This window comes from Phaethon aethereus, assembly GCF_964289735.1.
Source record: "Phaethon aethereus genome assembly, chromosome: 4".
NCBI classification, from domain to species: domain Eukaryota; kingdom Metazoa; phylum Chordata; class Aves; order Phaethontiformes; family Phaethontidae; genus Phaethon; species Phaethon aethereus.
Genome location: NC_138578.1, coordinates 26,782,632 through 26,801,677, shown reverse-complemented (window position 1 = coordinate 26,801,677; position 19,046 = coordinate 26,782,632). Strand labels below are relative to the sequence as shown.

The 19,046-nt window shown below is 44.5% G+C and overlaps 1 protein-coding gene across 1 annotated transcript in view; it reads right to left on the bottom strand.

The window, feature by feature from the left end:
- The window catches only part of COL25A1 (collagen type XXV alpha 1 chain), a gene marked incomplete at its 3' end in the record, with an annotated part of 329,066 nt that extends 311,097 nt beyond the window's left edge, over window positions 1-17,969 (bottom strand). Inside the window, exons 1-2 of the mRNA XM_081999113.1 lie at window positions 17,234-17,969; window positions 16,527-16,596 (exon numbers count right to left, since the gene is read on the bottom strand). Coding sequence (XP_081855239.1) covers window positions 16,527-16,596; window positions 17,234-17,596 — 433 coding nt within the window. The 5' untranslated portion in view covers window positions 17,597-17,969. The remainder of the gene's footprint in view (window positions 1-16,526; window positions 16,597-17,233) is intronic.
- Between the last annotated feature and the right edge of the window lie 1,077 nt (window positions 17,970-19,046).

Genomic DNA, 19,046 nt, shown 5'->3' with positions numbered 1-19,046 from the left:
GAGGTGACCAATCACAGCCTAACAAAAAGATTAGTGTGTTTGAACACAATGCAATACCGAGATGTGAGTAACCCTCTCTGCCATCTCTAGCAACACAGTCAAAGAAACACTGAAGGCGGTCAAAGAAAGGGAATGCTTGGGCATCTGAAAGAAAGATGACAATTTGAGGACATATCTGTCTTACATTTGAAGACAAGCGTTCTTTAGAACCAGCAGGAATTTCCCCAAAGAGTCAGAAAAATTTTGGTTGCGTTAGTCCCTATCCAAGTGCTATTATTAGTAACTAAGTTAAACAACTACAATTTATCTCAAAGTATGATTAATGGCAACATAACAATATTGCGCCCCACCAATCTTTTTCTGTAAACTCCCACACTTTACAAGACAAACACACATGTGATGGGACTATGTGGTCACAAGGCTACTAAGCCAAACATATAAATGACATGCCTCAGGAAAAAAAGAAATCTGGGACCATAATTGAAGTCCATTTCTAGAAAATACCAGTCCGTAGGAGGGATGGGAGTTCAGGCCCTAGCTGTTGTCTTTCCTGCCCTACACAAGTAGAAAATAAAAGAGAGATAAAGGACTGACAGCAACATGATCAAGCAAGGACAGATGACAGCAACTTTATGGAATAAGCCAAGTCCATCCCTGTGCCTTTAGGACTCCAATATCAACTTCCACCACAGACCATTGGTCTTGACACTTTAATATGTTTCAACAGAGATAAATAACATGCAGTGTGACAGCTCCTATGGGCTTTGAGGAACACTGCTACAGCACAGGGTAAGCCAGCACATGTACTATTTTCAAGCTTCTGCTTGCATAGAAGAGTGATGTAGAATTGGAAAGATCACTCCCTTACTACTAGTTCACGCTAGCCTCTATCTTTATATAAATTCCTTCCTTGTCAGCTCCACACAGCAGGATAACACCCTCTACCAGGAGGACAACATTCAGGCTATGCATTCTCCCTGCGCACCATTTTGCAGAAGCTGATGGTGTCCAATGACTACTTGCCTACACGCATCATCTGGGAGACAGCCCAGAAATGTAAGGGGCACTTATCCCACCTTGTGCAACTGTTCAAGTCCCCAGCCAATCTGCCCCTTAAGACATTAAAGCTGGTCATCTTAGATGAGTACACAATGTCTACAAAGTGTGCTTCAGTAGAAGACATCCCACAGACACATCACCTTTTCTTCCTCTTGGCATCACTGCATTTGCTAAGCTTTGAGAAGCCTTTATAGCAGTTTAAACTTCAAAATACCCTGCCGTCATCCACTGATGAATGAGTGAGCAATAAGTACTATCTGCGAATGTACTATCCGAGAAGTACTATTGCTGAGGGAGCAATAAGTACTATCTGAGAAAACCTCTAGAATATCAAAATCCACCCCGAGCTAACCTTTCATAGATGCTTCAGAGAAAAAGCTGTATGGAAAAGTGTTAAGACTATTTTACTATTTTTTGTCTTAAGACCGTGTCAGTCCTTTAATCTTTTTCATTAGGCTGTCTTGGGAGACTCTTCATGAAGAAACCAGGAACCTTATGAAGAAACCTCTACTACGGTGTATTCCTCCTCACTTATCTCAGTCTTTGACAACTGGATTTTCTTCTGAGTATGGATGTTTCTTTTAACAACATAGACAGAGGTATTCTCCCCTCTGCTAGTACCTGCACCAAGATGTGTGCTAAGGGAGTTGACTAGGAAAGGTGGCCTCCTAGATTTGTTGTTTGTAAACAGAGGGGGACTTGTGGGCGAAGCGGTGATTGGTGGCTGTCTTGGTCACAGTGACCACAAAGTAGCTGAGTTTCAAATCATTGGTGATAGAAGAAAAACTGCCAGCAAAACTTTGACCCTGGATGTGGAGAGAGCAGACTTCTGGCTGCTGAAGGAGCTAGTCAGTAAGGTCCCGTGGGAATGTGCTTTTGAAGATGTTGGGATCCATGAATGCTGCTCAACCTTTTAAGAGCCATCTCTTAAGAGCACAGGAGCAGGCAATTACAAAGTGTCAGAAGTCAAGCAAGCAGGGCAGAAGACTGGCTTGACTGAGCAGAGATCTTCTAGAAGGAAAGTGTATGGACATTGGAAGCAAGGACAGGTGACATGGGAGGACTACAGAGATGCTCTCTGTTTGCCATGGTAGGGAGAAAATTCATGCTGACAAAGCTTGATTAGAGTTCCAGCTGGCCAGCACTGTGCAGAACAACAAAAAGGGCTTTTTGAAATATGTTAACACCAAAAGGAGGATCAAAGACAACAGTGGTCCGTTACTTGATGAAGTCAGTCACCTCACAGATAGGGACATAGACAAAGCAGAGACATTTAATGCCTTTTTCACCTCTATCTTTAACACTCATTATGGGCCCTGGGACCCTCAGAGCCCTGTGTTGCAAGACTGTGAGTGAGGGGATGATAAACTCCCCACCAACTCTGAACTTGTTCAGGACTTGCTGCTCCAGCTAGATGTGCATAGATCTATGGAGCCCGATGGGATTCATCCCAAGGTACTGAAAGAGCTGTCCAATGTTATTGTGGGACCTCCCTCCATTATTTTTCAACAGTCTTGGGAGTCTAGAGAGGTCCTAGTTGACTGGAAGCTGGCAAATACTGTCCAGTTTTCAAGAAGGAAGGCTCTGGTAATTACAAGCCTGTCAGTCTCACTTTAGTGCCTAGTAAAATCATGTAGAAGGTCTGGGAGCTATTGAAAAACACTTGAGAGACAATGAAGTCATCGGTTATGGCCAGCATGGGTTCATGAGGGGAAGGTCCTGCTTACCTAACTTAATTTCCTTATATGACAAGATCACCCATCTGGTTGACCAAGGGAAGCCAGTAATGTTGTGGGTTTGGATTTTAGCAACGCTTTTGATACAGTCTCTCACAGTATCCTTCTGGACAAAATGTCCAGCATACTAGCTAGACAAGTCCATAGTACATTCAGTGAGTAACTGGCTGACAGGTCATGCTCAGGGTTATGGTAAATGGGGTTACAGCAGGCTGGTAGCCAGCCACCAGTGAGGCTCCCAAGGGCTCAATTTTAGGGCCACTGTTGTTTAATGTTTTTACAGATTATCTGGAGACAGGAATCAAGTGTACATTAAGTAAGTTTGCTGATTATACTAAACTAGGAGGAGCTGTGGACTCCCTCGAGGGTAGAGAGGCCTTACAGAGAGATCTGGATAGACTAGAGAGCTAGGAAATCACTAACTGTATGAAATTTAAGAAGAGCAAGTGCCAGATTCTGCACCTGGGATGGGGTAATCCTGGTTATACATACAAGCTGGGGGATGAAAGGCTGGAAAGCAGCCCCGCAGAAAGGGATCTGGGGGTTTGGGTGGATGGCAAGTTGAACATGAGTCAACAGCGTCCCTTGGCAGCCAAAAGGGCCAACCACATGCTGGGGTGGGTTAAGCATAGCATAGCTAGCCAGTCAAGGGAGGCAACTGTCCCACTAACACTGCACTGGTGCAGCCCCACCTCGACCATTGTGTGCAGTTTTGTGCGCCTCAATATAGGAAGGATATCAAACTACTAGAGCGTGTCCACAGGAGGGCAACCAAAATGGTGAAAGGTCTTGAGGGCAAGACTTAAGAGGAGTGGGTGGGGTCACTTGGTTTGTTCAGCTTGGAGAAGAGAAGGCTGAGGTGTGACCTCATCGCAGCCCACAACCTCCTCAAGGCGGGCAGCAGAGGGGGAGGTGCTGATCTCTCTCTGGTGACCAGCAATAGGACATGAGGAAATAGAATGAAGCTGCATCAGGGCAAGTTCAGACTGCACATTAGGAAAAGATTCTTCACTGAGAGGGTGGTCTGCCACTGGAACAGTGCTCCCCAGGGAAGTGGTCACAGCACCAAGCCTATCAGAGTTCAAGGAGCACCTGGACAATGCTCTTTGTCATACGGTTTAGCTTTAGGTAGTCCTGCAAGGAGCAGGGAGTTGGACTTGATGATCCTTATTGATCCCTTCCAACTTGAGGTACTCTGTGATTCTATGATTATTCCCGATTTTGACAGCCCAAATAGGGATCTTCAACCTTTTCATATCACTGCACGCAGAGATACTCACAAAGTGCAGTGGTATGAAAAATATTAATTAACACTTCCATAAAGAAAGGAAGGGAACATCTGCATTCAGCAAAGAGTGATTTGTCAAGCACAGCATCAGGCAAGTGGGGAATGAAAGAGCTAGTTCACAGAGTTAAAACAGTCTGAGCTGAACAGAAGGATCACCTCTTGCACAAGTATGAAAAATCTGTTTGAGTAGAAAAACACATGCATATGCAGAATTCAGTCATACTGGTAAGGAAATTAAGATGAAGGTCCAGCTGTACATATAGGTCTGTTTATTTCTATCCCTCAGAACTGATGTTTTTAACATTTCTGTAAGATTTTCAGAAGCTTTAACTTCTAAATAATTAACAATCCTCAGAACAATACTCACTGGATCTACGAAGAACAAGTTGAGATGTGAGAATATGGAACATTCCACAAAGATAGATCCATTTAATAATTTCTACTGTTCAGACTGGCCCCAAGTGCACCCAGAACTCTTAAAATATTACAAAACTCATTCTATATTCCTGGAAGTAGATATAGACATAACGTTCTTGCTTAGAGATTGGAAAGAATAAATTATAAACTGAATGGTAAATAAATAAAAAATAGTATTTGTATGACAGAAAAATAGCTATATATCAAAGCTAAAGTAGATAATGGCTGCACAGATATAAATAGGTATGCACAAGAACCCAAAGCAGTGTGGGGCAGGGTGAAGACCAAAAAAAAAAAAAATGAGGCCACACTCAGCTCTCAGATTCCAGTGCAACTACCGATTTCAGTTAAAATCTGTGGGACTACTAATAGCCTGAAGTAATGTATTTGCACGTATCAGGTCTGATTACTGCCAGCCAGAATTCCAGTCAAAGGCTACTTTCACCTACCATCAGTTACAAGTAAAATAATGTTTGGACATCAGAAATTGTGGTAGCACAAGAAGCTACTTCTATCCCTGCATAAGCGATCTGAGATGCCATTGTCCACCTGTTCAATTAAGAAAATTTTTCAGGGTTGGGTTGTTTTTAAAACAAAAACATCCTCCAAAAAAGTTCCCGAAAGGTTACGTCAGTTGCAAATTGATGTATTTGCAACTACTTTCACATGTAATGATTCAGCAACCTAAGGGAAGAAGAAAGAGCACTACACAAGATCCTGTTTTAGTATCCTCAGAAAATGAACATGGGACTGCCAGCGATGATACTTCAACAGACTACATCTGATTAAGTCCTGTACTACTATTAAAATAGAGCACAGAGAGGTATTGCCAAAATTAAAAATTAGAGGGGAAGAATGCACTGGAGAGAAAGAAACTTCTGCTCAAGGCAGTAACTTTATTTAAAATTATGAATACTTTGTACTTGTAAGTCTCTGGCACACTTTTGTTAATATATTTACATCAATTCTATTTTACAGGTGGAAGAACTCAAATATGAAGACATTCTACCCCACCTTTACAGTCCTGTAAAGGAACACAATCAATACAGAACCGTTACTTAGTTGTCCTTGCTGTAATTCATTAAGCACAACGTTTTCTCTAAGGTGCATCCGTTTAAACTTGCTATGAGAGTGCTTTTCCCCCCCCGGAGTGTTTCCAGAGTGTTCCAGTTTTTATAATACACATTGAAAACAGATTAATTTCTCCCTATTATCCTAAAATGGACTGGAATTGTTTGGAAAACACCAAAAGACCAGCTTGTAGCAACAAATCAATTTTAAGAGAGAAAAAAAGTCAGGCTTTCAGTCTTGCTCTACTCTCCCTCATTGCTGGTGGTTCAGTTTTCAAGGCTTATGCTTCTTTTTAACTGGCCACTCTAACGGCTTATGTGCTGCCTCTTAATTGAATGCGCTAAAAGAAAGTCCTCCTGCCGCACATCAGGATGTGGCTCAGCCTGGAATTCGAACTAAGGAATTATGCGAAGCTGTCCTAAAGTGAAATCCACAACTGTCAGACTTAAAATACTCCTCACTCTCTTTGCTAGGATTAGTCTCCTTACGCTAAAGAAATACAGTGCACTTACATGCTTGCTGCATTGGAAAAACACTTCATCTTCACATACAGAAACATTTCCAGCCTTCTACAAACATGGCTGTGATCGTTACAGAAGACACCAACTCTAAGTAAGTATTGACAACGGCTGTCTAAGCACTGGTTCGTTTCAAACTGATGCCACACCACTGCGCCTTTCAGCCTCAGCTTTATCAGTATTCTGTGTGCCTACTGCCAGGAACCGCCTGGGAAACATGCTGGTGATCCCTACTGAACTGTGACTTCTTCAGAAACACACATAGGTAGCTACAGCAAACACCCCGACCCATTTCTGTGATACCACTGCGCTCCTTTCTAAGTCCCAACCAAAGCCACTTCCCAAGCTGCATGTGGTTAAGTGACACAAACAACTGTCAAGCATCCACCAGGAGCGAGAACAAAGACAAGCAGAGCTTTCAGAGCTCAGCGCTGCCCTAAGGACTACCTTAACAGTGACCCCACTGTGGTCTACCCTTGAGTACGTCTGCACAGAGCACATCTCCTTGTACAATGACCAAACGATGAGCCGGGAAGTATTTTGACTGAAGTTTGAGACCGCTAACCTGTCTCGAGAGGTGAAGGGCGTGAAATCAATAGTACACTAACCACCTCTGTGTCAAGCTGAAATGACAGTTCTCAGCATCGGTCATCCTTCAAGTGGCAGTAACCAGCAGCACAGCAGTGGAGGTGCAAACACTGAAGGAACATTTGACAAAATGCAGCAAAAGAGTTGACAGCACAGAGACTCTCCAGCCACCAACACTGAACTATTTTTCGTAGTGATGCCCTCGGGCATTATCTAGATGTAAACTCCATGGCTGGAGAAGAGACTATTAATACAGACTGTGGAGTTTATCCTTTTAATCCCCTACAGCCATACCCCTATGCTCAGGTATCAAGGCCTCCCCTAAGAACATCAAGGGAGTCGGAACAGGAGCTTACTCGGAGGGTACGGGCACGGGGTGGGGAGGAAGAGGAATGCCTTCAAGCATCTGGTTCTCATATTCTTAAGAGATTATTAGAAGTGCCAGCTAAAGGAAATACCTCCTCAACTCAAGATGCATACCCTTTGACTTTCAGCACTGCAGTCATCCATGGAAACCCTACCACCATCCAGCTGAAGCACTGATATATATATATAGATATATATATATATATATATAAGAACCCTTACATCATTTCCTAGCAGCACAACTAGTATCACCAGCACAAGCCAGGCCCTGGTCTGTAGTCAGCTATGCTCTTGCTCATACAGACCGCACATGATCTTAATCACAGAAATACCTTTGTGGAGGATTTATTTAGTGTCCTTCAAATTACAAGGTGCTGTTCTGCTTTCAGATATGCATACATAAATCTGTCACTGCAATGGCAGCCACACCTCTGATAAAAGATTTTTGTCTCCAATTTTCAATACATTTTCCTGGTTTCAAAACTCCTCCTGTGTCCCCCATCCTCCCATAATTTTAGAAAAGATCTTTTACCAGTTTTTCAGCATAATCTTAAGCACAATGTGCTAAGGATGAGTTTATACTTATGAAAGGAACCTCATTCATAAGTTAAACCTTTAACACATACTTGTGGTATGATTTTTTTTTTCTGTGCTATAGCGATATTTAAAATACTCAAGTGTAAGGTAAAATAAATTGATTTTTCTTAAGACAGCATAAACTGCAAATGGCAGAACAGCAAAAGCGTGAAAATTATTTGTTTTCTACAGTCTTTCTCCCACGCTATTTACAGCTCGTACACTATAGCCCCTTACTCCTAAAACTCTTCAGAAGGGTAGGAAGAACCCACCCAGTTCATGACCTAATTGGTTCTGCTTCTGTTTTTTTAAAAAAAGAGACAAGAAAATAAAAAACTTCCCTACCACAAATCTTTGCTGCTCAGAGGAAGCACCTCCCAGGTACCAACAGACTGAAGGGACTGAAGGAGTACCAGGACATGGCACGAGCCAGGTATTTCAGTCATCGGAAAGCAGCGGATCAGCCGCCTGGCTTTAGGCAGGTTTTCCCTGCTATATTCCACGCTATGTCGCTGCGACTCGGCAGGCAGCCCACTCTGTGTGCAAGTTACGGCAGAGAAAGACTACCAAACACATCATACTGCTACGTTGGACAGTACAGCGTACTGCATTACAAAGAGGATCAAAGATCAAAGAGAAAGATCACTTGATACCCTTCTTCCTCTCCTCAGCACTTCTTCAGCTGAGCTCACAGAAGAGCCACAGAAGGGATGGGGAAGCTACTTAGAGGGACTCATGTCTATCCCTTATTCCCTATACAGCATCCTTTTCAACCTCCCCAAGAACCTGTGAATTTGTGATCCATTCTCCATTGTGAGACATACTAGCAAAGGTAAACATCTATGAAAAAAATCTGTAAGTTGTATTCCTAAGTGCTTAAAAAAAAAATACACAAATCATTAAAGAAATTTTCTAATTTTCCAATACACTTGCCCAACGCAAGTTGCAATTATTATTGCGAGATGAGATTCATGCACAACCAAAACGCAGATGATAATTCCAATTATCTAACAAAGACTAAACTAAAAGTACTGATTTTAATAGACCTTCGTCTCTTTCCTCATGTAATTCACCTGTACACATCCTAAACAAAACTATACCTTCTTTATACTTGACAACTTCCTGCTCTATTTAAGACAGGGTAGGACAAACTATTGTTGCTTAAAAGCTACGTTGCTTCTTGGTTGAGAGTATCCAAGCAGAAGTCTCTGAAATCATTGTATTAATTCTCAGAACATTCTTAAAAAAAAAAAAAAACCAAAAACCAACATCCCGGTTTTATCATCTCTGTTACTACACTCTTTCTTCATTCCATTTGTTGTTTCTTTGCACTACAAAGGGCTGTCATCATACCTTTGATACTTCTAAGAACATATATTTCTAGTAAAAAGATTTACATTGGTGTATATTAACTTCATAGTTCTTCAAATATCTTGTCAGGCATCTTCATCTGTTTTAAAGCTTTCCAAGCACAAGAAGAAACAATTCTCCCCAAACATGCATGCAATATTTACAACTGCATGTAAATGCTTGTTCCTATAAACATACATCTTTGTATACAAATGGAATCAATTTTAATGCAAATTCCCACCCCCTCACCCCCCCCCCCCAAAAAAACAAAACCACACCACAAACACCAACCAAAAAACACAGAAGAGCAGGGAAGGAGTAGGAAGGATAAGTAGTTTCATAGTGTGCGTCACAAACAAGACCGTTTTCCAACATACTTAAAAAGCTGTTTTAAGGAGAGCACAATGATCAGATCTTCTTCATGAGCACAAAGGATGGGACAAGTGGCTTACTTCACAAATAAGAAAACTGTAGCTTGCCTGCTAAGAGCTAGGCAACCTATGGAAATATTTAAATAGTACATTAATTTTGCTTCAGCACATCTATGCATCTGCAACTTCTTGCGCTACACATTTACCTGTTCACAGAACAGCACATTTTTAACTGATGAGACCATTTACATAAGGCTGCTGCACCTAATCACAAAATAAAGGCAGATACAACAATTTGTTGAGCCATGACAGACTAGATACTGCAGTTGTGAACCACATGGAAGGAAACACCTTACAATGATGGCCTAGATATATTTGGTCCAGAGAACAGAAGCATGAATAAGATGATCTCCTGGGGTATCAACCAGACCTGTATTTCTAAAGTTGTTCAAATCTACATAGAAAAAAAAAAAATAGATGTATTGCATGAAAGGTACAGATGAATCTTGCACTTCCGAATCTGTCCTGATGTTTATTTTTATTAAGCTCTCACAAACAGCTTCTTCTGCCTAACTTAATCTCATGAAAAGACCCGAGTAGATGAATTTAAGCAGGCACTGCTCTACTGTAAGTCTAACCAGTAAAAACATGACTGTCCACAAACTTCCAGAAAAGAGAGCCTGCAGCATTTTGTTCACTATAGTCTATTATCTAACTGCAAGTTGCAGCTTTAATTGCATAAGGCAAAAACTGTTTCTTCCAGCCTGTATTATTCTATGCCTTCTTATGTCTTCTTAATAGCTCTAAGTAAGCAGCCAGATTTCCTTTTTGTGGCTGACTTAGGAAATCACCCAAAACAATGAAGGGGAAAAGTGTTCTGTGTAGATGAGCCTTCCTGAAGAGGCTGTAGTTAGCAATGTGAGTCACGTTCTGTATGCATTAAAGATGGATAGTTTCCCAGGGTTGGTAACTTGAACATATTAATTATAGGATTCTATCCGGTAACGGAAAAGGCCCTATAAAAGACAACTTCTGTCAGTCACGCTGTTTTCAAAGGTAGCTGATTTTTACTGCGCTATGTATACAAAAAATAGACAGGTAAGCCGCAGCCAGTAAATTTAGAAGAGTGAAAAGAAGGACGAGTGCTGTAATGCAGGTGTGGTGGTGCTGTTCTTCTGGCAACACCTTCCCAAGAACACATTAACTTTTAAAGGAAAGGGGTGGGGGATGAATATTGCTGAACAGAACTCAGTGATGCAAGCTTTAAAGACTCTTGTAGGAAATAGATGCATATATTGAGTGATTGAAGAAAAAAGAAAAAAAAGACCACCACACAAACAAAACACACACAGACTGGAAGCCTTGTTTCAGGAGTGGGCTTAACAGCCAGTTCTCACACTGCAAGCCTCACTGTACTTGAACTGCTTGGACACTTCAGCAGTTTGAGATGGACAGCTGCCACGTGGAAGGAAATCTAAGAACATATAAGAACATAGAATCATAGAATAGTTTGGATTGGAAGGGACATTCAAAGGTCATCTAGTCCAACCGCCTTGCAATGAGCGGGAGCATCTTCCACTAGATCAGGTTGCTGAGAGCCCCGTCCAGCCCGGCCTTGAATGTTTCCAACGTAAGAACAGTTAATGCAGATAATCAAACCTTCCTTTTAATATGCCTCGTTTGACAAAACCGTGCAAGTTCAATAAATTTTACTTCAATTCATAGAAAAACCTTGTGTTAGTAACACTTTCTGCGGTCAAATCAACCTTTGTTAGAACACCACTGACACCAATAATATTACAAAAGACAGAAATCTGGTGCAGTCTGCTGTCAATCAGTTCTCCTTTGAGCCACATTATGTTTCATTCATCATGCTGCACACCCGAGCTCCTTACCCAGAGGGAAGGGAATTAAAAGGTCACATCTCAGCCAATAAAATATATTTAGCTATTCTGTGGGGAAAAAAACAGTATCTCTAATCAGTCATCCAAATAAGACAGACTACCCAGAAGGTTGCATGCTGCTGCACATCAATAAACATCTTTATCAAGGAACTGAAATGAAAAATATCAAACCAGTGAAGGTATGAAAGGGGAACTCAAAGCCCTGTCAGAAAAATTACAAAATTAGAGCTGAGCACTGCATTCAGCAAATAGATGATACAGACATGGCAGAAATAAGTAGTGCTGGGAGCTAGGTTCAGATAGCACACTCTGGAATTTTAAGTAACAGGGAAAAGCTCTTTGGATACTTTCTACATCTACCTGTATTTTCTTCTGGGTCTCTCTACCAGTAAACACTTAAGTCAGTTCCTCTTCTCTACCTCTTCAGTCTTTACAGAACTGCTTCACTGTAATCATAACAACAAGAAAGTAATACCCTGCTGATACCTATTTCAAGATTCTTTTAATCCCCAAAATTCTTCTCCGTTCTTTCAGCCTCACTAATTGAAATGCTCCAGGAAACAGCGGAAATAAGAGCGAGTGCCTAAGTTGTACTTCCACTGCATGTCAAAACAAACATTAGGTGCTTAAGATGACAAAAACAGTACTGGGATGCTAAGAAAATACTTTTTTTTTTTTTTTGCTATCCATGCTCCTACCTAAATACATATAGCAGACTCATCGTTGTACTGAAGAGCCACAGCTCTAGAACACAGTTTTCCCACTAGAATTGCTATAAACAGAGTAAGACCAACTGGTATTCTCTATCCCGCAAAAAAAATCCTTGGCTTATGGTGTTTCGTCTCCTGAATGAACAGGTTTATATACACACAACTACACTGAAACAAGCTTTACAACCTGATCACAGCAAACTGCATACTGAAATAGGAGGTACTTCAAATGCTAAACCATAAAGCTCTTTAAGAGTAGAACAGAGAATCAAGATGACATGATTACAAAAACAGCACAAAATAGCTGGCTTAAGAAAGAAGAATGATGACAGTGTCCATGTCTGGAAAAGGTTTGAAGCCACAGGTATCTGAACACAAGAGGAAGAAAAATTCAGGTTTCTTGATGGGAAAAGAAGAGAAAGAGCAGAGGAAGAAACTCTGCCTGTGGCACAAAAATACATTTGTTTGGTCAACTTTGCCAGGTGGTTTGCGAGGTAAACTTCACACCAGTGAAGTTTAGCTAGTGTTCTGGGGAGAAAAAGAAGCAAAAAAGAAGGGGGAAAAACAAAACAAAAAAAAACCCACCACCACACACCAAAACCTGCAAACCTCATCATTTTACATGCAAGCTATAGTGAACATACACACAGTGTGTCATAGCAGTTAGAGATAAAACACGTCTCATGTTATGCAACCTATCCTTTGTCAATGCAGAATTAAAGAAATGTATGGCATATAGGCATTCCTACTTGTATAACACTGTTTGCTTTAAAAAAAAAAAAAAAAGAGGAATAAACTCATTATAAAGGTCTTCCTCCAAAGAGAAGAAAAATAGTAAGTGCTCCCCAAAACCAGCCAAAAGGGACATTCAGAACCATACATAATTACCTGCTAGCCTTCCTGCTGACCAAGTTTGAACTTTCTGTACTAACAGACTTGACGACTACTCCTGCCAACATCATCGGACTCCAGGAGCGGGCTCTGAGGACCACTTACAGAATGAGACATCATGGCACGTGACCACAGATGTCAGAACTTGACCCTTACAATATACAAAGGATCAATTCATTAAAACATGTAAGCATATGTTAATTTCTGTTGAAGTCTACGGGTTCTAGGCATACACGTGAATGCTTTGTGGAAGAGAAGCATCTGAAGAATCCATGAAAACCTAAGATTTTCTTAAAACTTTATTGAACTGGGAGTATACCTGTCTTTTCTGCACATGTTACTCTTTCCACAACAGTGTAATTCTTGGCACTTGGTAAGACGTATCCAGCACGGTGCTTGACTGTTCCTTATAAAAGCTGATTATGCTCCCACAGCCATGTAAAGGACTATTCAAACATATAAAATAATTACCTACACACGTACGTTTTTTTGTTCATCTTTTACAGTAAACATTAATTTACAATAAATAATAAATCTGGCAAAGGAAGATTAATTTATTAGGCTTAAAATAATTTTAACCACTCAATTTGCCCCCCAGTCCCATGTGCAGAAGGCTAACTGCCAGCAGTGACTGCAGCACTAGTTGCAAGCCTGGGATTTCAGCTGGCACTCTTGTTAGAACTGAGGTAATTTAAGAGGAATGTCAGCATGCATTTACTTTTCAAACTTTATTACTCTGCTTTAAGAAGAGAAAGAATGCCTGCTATTGTAATTTTTAAAATGTTTACAGTATCTTTGGTATCTGGATTTAGTCCTGCAGAATTAAAATCAAAACTCTAGTATCTCCTCATTTGTGTTTCTTTTATAAGAAAACAGAAAATGATAATTAGGAGAAAAACACATTTAGTGAAAACCAAGTTTCTAAAGAGAAGGGTGAGCGCTCTTCACTCTAGACAGAGTTCAAGGCTACTGTTGAATTAAAAAGGAGCTACACATGGGCAGCTCTGTAAGGTATGAGCAGTTGTGAATCTGTCTGCCTTTGGTATCCACGCCATTCAAACCCAGTTTCCTTTGAACGTGCAAGCTCCTACAAGGGGATGAACATCTCAAGGTAATGAGATCTACGCCAGTTGCATAACTTCAATCCTGAATCGCAAGCCACATCCTCACCCTCCTGTCTGCAGACTGAATTTCCCTCTCTTCTTTTAGTAGGGAACAATGTAACCTATTTTTAAATAATCTTTATTTCTCTTTAAAAAGCAGGATGATGGAAACTGCCTTGGTGGCCATTTGGCAGCAGCTTTTTCTCACAGCATAGGGATGTTTCAAAAATCACCTCTGTACCATGAAGGCTTTCCAAAGTCATCTCTAACAGACACATACTTCATTATTACAGAAACCCAGGGCAGAAATGCAGAAGCTGAGCAGAATAAAGCAGCAAAAAGGAACCATGAGGGGAGGTAAAGAAGCAGTTTACTCTCTGGCTTCACAAATGGCAGGCAACAGAAAAACCACTGAGTTTCCGTAACACTTTTCCTATTAAACTAAATGCCTTTCGGAACACAGTAGCCCAAATTGGTAACAGCAGCATTAAGGATGAAAATAAAAGCCCATGCCATCCAGTCAAAAAGGAATTCTAACAAATGAAGTGAAACCAAATGAAAAAAAAACAACAGTTTATTCTGTCTCCTCCTGCTCTGCCTAGTGCCTGCGGTTAGGAAGGCAGAGCGCTTGGGGGGTGCTGGCACCCAGTCCTTGCTCTCTCAGACAAGGCTCCCAAGACGAAGCCATTTTGAGGTAGACACCTGTCCGCTGGCAACAAGCAGGAGAGCATCAACTCATTTTAAGCTATCCAAAATGAGGCTACCACATGCAACATCTTTCAGTCGCTACAAAACTCGCTTCCAAACCGAAATAGCTACCCAGAGGTGAAAAGCCCCATATCACGTTTCTAATCCCCATACCAGCTAGTCGTCTCTGCAATTTTTTTTTTTTATTTTATAACAATTCATGTAAGTTTTCCTGATCTTATGAATCTTGCTCCCTTGAGAATGTTTCCCAGATGACCTTATTTTGACTTTCATCTAGCAAGGATTTTTACAATGCATGTGAGAAATATTCTCTTGCTCATTATCTATTTGATAAAATATACTTCTTAAGAAAAAAGGTCAGATAAAAATTGGTATAATGTGGAGCTCTAGTGGTAGTGGGGAAGTAAAGCAGCGCACACCACCAACTGTGTAGATACTGACCTTTAGCATGAAAATGGTAAGCGAAAATACTGCAACAGATGAATTTAAACAAGGAGAAGGAAAAGGGAGCCAGCTAGGCATCAAATTCAACAACATTCCAGGCTCACAGAATACGTCTTTGCATACAACATGATGAGCAACCCTCATTTTTAATGCACAAACTTGAATCTTGTAATTTATTGCAACTAAGCAAGAGAAAAAATAAGATCAACACTTTCTACACGTTAGCCTTAAAGGAAAGAATTATATATAGTAAAGCAGGAAACCCATGTTCCTTACCAAAATTAGCTGGGAGGTGAGTAATTCTATGCACTCTTTTAAAACAATCTTAGTCACATATATTGTCCTTTTCATGCTAGCCATGGTAACTCCTATACCAGCCAGTAAATACTCTGCTCTCAGCAAAATACTGTGCCAACCACGGTAGTCAGCTTTAACACCAAAATTCAGTAGTCCTTTCAGACTGATGAGCTTGGCAGGAATGAAATCCTGAACTGGGAGAGCTCTTTTCTCATATACCAGTACTATCATACATCCTATTGCCAAACATCAGCAGCTTAAGTCTTGTTAACAGTCGATATTCCACCTGTAAAGGAGATGGTTTTTCATAGAGAGTGGCAGGATATATAAAGCATGCTGTGCATCTAGTGTGCTTCACTACGCAGAGAATGCTGGCATTCCTACGTCACCCTGTGAAACACTGGCAGTATTTCCTTAACTTTTGAGATGCCATTTGAACTTGAGTAAACATTAGCAGAGGTTTATAAGGCTAAAACTGTGTTGACAGTTACCAGACTGTCAAAAAGCAGTACGGAAAACATGGGAAACACTGCAGCATGTGTATACGAACAGCCGATGCCAGCATTATGAGGCCCCATTTCCAAAGTCAGGCAACATCACTGGTTGCATAGACATATACAGTTTTGAACCCTCAGTATGAAACCTGCAGTCCCTTCCTAGGGGAACTGCTTTCATCCACAGCTACAGAAAAATGAGACTGAAAAGCTCTCATATATATTGCTGGTAGCTTGCAATGCACTTTCCACCTATTTCAATCCATGTTATAAGTGGTTTGGTATTTTTGCTAGGAACTTTTGTTCTACTCCCCAAGATCAAGACAACGTCTTGATTCAGTACTACCCCATTTAAGACAGAATATATTTCTTCTTCCTAGGGCAGATCATGAACTATTTCATATGTTATTGTTTGGCATCACCCAGCCTAACCGAGGTTTTTAACTAGCATTAATTCCAATCCAGTGCCGCAGTGGCAACAGAAGATTCTCGGCTTTACACCTTTCCCACCCAAGGTACAGCTGCTGACTGAAGGCATCCCCTGGATCTGACTTACGTGTCCCTGAAAAACACGGGATACCAAACCCCCCGAGTTACAAGCCTCGGGGAGGAGATCTCCAGGCTGTGCCTGTTACCTGGTGGGCAGTTGCACTCTGGAGGCGCTTCTCTCGCTGCTCGTAGTTTTGCCAAGTGCTCGTAGGATTTCTGTGGGTGAGAGAAGCAGCGTGAGGGCCCGCCGGGCGAGCTCGCCCCGCCACGGCCGGCGGCCGCGGCCCGCACGCCGGCATTCGCCGCTCTCCCACGGGCTGCGCAGCCCGCCAGCGGACTTCCGCGCTTGGAGCCGGTCCGCTGGCTTCTCCACCCCCGCAACACCACGAACAAGCCCGATACCACCGGCTCTCTCCCACCTCCGCCGCAAGGGGTTTTTTGGGGTTGGGGGGCGGGGGGGGAGGCGTTGGTGGCTTTTGTTTGTCCGTTTTACACGCGCGATCGAGAAGCGCAGGGACTGACGCACGGGCACGGCGGCAAGTTACGGATGAGAAAAGCGCCGGTGGCGTCCGCGTGGGGGTCACCCGCGAGCCCCTCAACCCGCCGCCCACCACCCCCCGGCCCCGCAGCAGCTGCGGGCGCCCCCGCCTCAGGCCCGCTTCTCCCCCGGCCCCGCCGCCAGCCGGGGACGCGGACTCCCTCTCCCCCCTTCTCCCTCACCTCCCGCCCGCCGAGCGGCTCCGGCCGCCCCCCTCCCCGCCTCAGCCGGCCTCCTGTCACCCGGGACACATCGTCCCCCCCCCCATCCCCGGCACACGCGCAGGCTGAGGGCAGCCACCCCCGTCCCGCACACCTGGGCGAGAAGTCGCTCCACTTTCTCCTGCATCATCGCGTTCAGCTGCTCCAGGGAAAAGCCGGGCAGCGGCGGGAGCGGGGGGGCGGCGGCAGAGAAGCCCCCCCGGGCGCCCTCGATGGCCGCCACCCTGGCCTGGAGGTCGCTGGTCCGCACTCCCAGGTAGACGCAGGAGGCCGCCGCCAGCGCCGAGAGGAGAGCCGCCAGCGCCGAGCCGCACGGCCCGGCCCGCCGCAGGCAGCGGTCCTCGCCGCAGCCGGGCTTCCCGCTGCCATCCCGTCCTGCGGCTCCTCGGCTCTTCCCCAGCATGCTCTTACACCCTTCAGCTGCGGCAGCTTTGATTTCCTTTCCTCCGCCCCCCATGGAGGCAATTAGTTTACAAACAGCGGCAACAAAAATAATGACAATAAAGTACGAGAAAATAAATAACAAAAAGGCAAAATAATAATGATTTTTTTAAAAAAAAATGCGGTGAGTAGAAGAAAAGCCCGCAACCGGCTCACACACTTTCAAGGCGGAGCAGCGGCGCGCACCGCAGCCCGCACCGCACCGGGTCGCGACTCGGCCCCGCAGCAGGGGCGGCGGGGGGGGGGGGGGGCACGGACGAGGAGCCAAAAGCCGGCAGCAGGGCTGGGTGCGGGGCGAGCCCCCGCGGCTTCCACCCGCCCTTCGGAGGGAGCGGCGTGCTCTGCTAACGGTTTGCCACTTGTCAGAGAGGTTTTCAGGCGCGGGGCGGGAAGCGCCTCCCGCTCTCCTCCCCGCCGCCGCCGCCGGACTTGTTGCTCCCCCCGCACCTGCCCGCCGGCGCCCAGCAGCCGCGCCAGGCGGGGAAGCCCCCGCGCTGCCAGCCGCGCCGCGCCGCGGAGCCGCCGCCGGCCCACCTCCCCGCCCTCATTCGCATAATTTATTCACCTAGGCGGAGGAGCGGGCAGGGGAGCCCTCTTTGCATAATGTATGCGCGGCGCGCGGGGCATTAGACTAACAAATGAGGGGAGCGGGGCCGGGGGGTGGGGGGGCGCGGCGGCCCCGGGGCGGGAGGTACCGGGGAAGGGGCGGCCCGCCCCGCCCCGCCCCGGCGGGGGAAGCTGCGGGTACCGGCGCGAATTTACGGCGGCGGATGGCCGGGCTGTCATGCCCACGGTGCGCGGGCATAAAACACGGGGAGCGCTCGGTCCGCCCGTTCTTTTTTTTGGAGCGCGGAGGATACACGCGCGTAACTCAGCGGCCGGCTCCCCGGCGGGCGCGCGCACGCCACGCGAGGGCTGGCTTCCAAAGGCACAGCGTGCGCTGACTCCCTGCTGCGGGGAGCGGGTTTAATTTTAGATGATTATGTTTCTGTTTGTTTATTTACCGAGTTGCTGCCTCGCGGTTCGGAGCCGTTTCCCTTGCTGCTGCTTTGCGCCGCTAGGACAGCGGCGCCGGCAGGCAAAGCACCGGGCGCCTGGCCCGGCGGAAAGCTTGCTGCTTGCCGTTCCGCCCCCCTCCGCCTCTGCCCTTCCCAGTGCTGCCTTTACCTGCCGTAGTCTGGCCCTCATCTTGGCGTTACCATGGGGCACCTCCTCTGTAGCACGCGGTGCGGCACTTCTTCTGCCCAGCGAACTTCTCAAACCGGAGAAACTTCTCAAAGCAGGACCAGGCTCCGGAGGAACACGTAGATCACCCTGGTTGTCGTTTGCCCACGTGAATACTTCCTTCGACTACTTACAAGATAAAAAACTCATGGGGCAAAAAAGAGAATTGTCCAACTATGGCACTTGTCAGGTAAGACTGAGTGTGCCGGTTTGTACTACGAATCAGTCTTCCTTATGGAGCC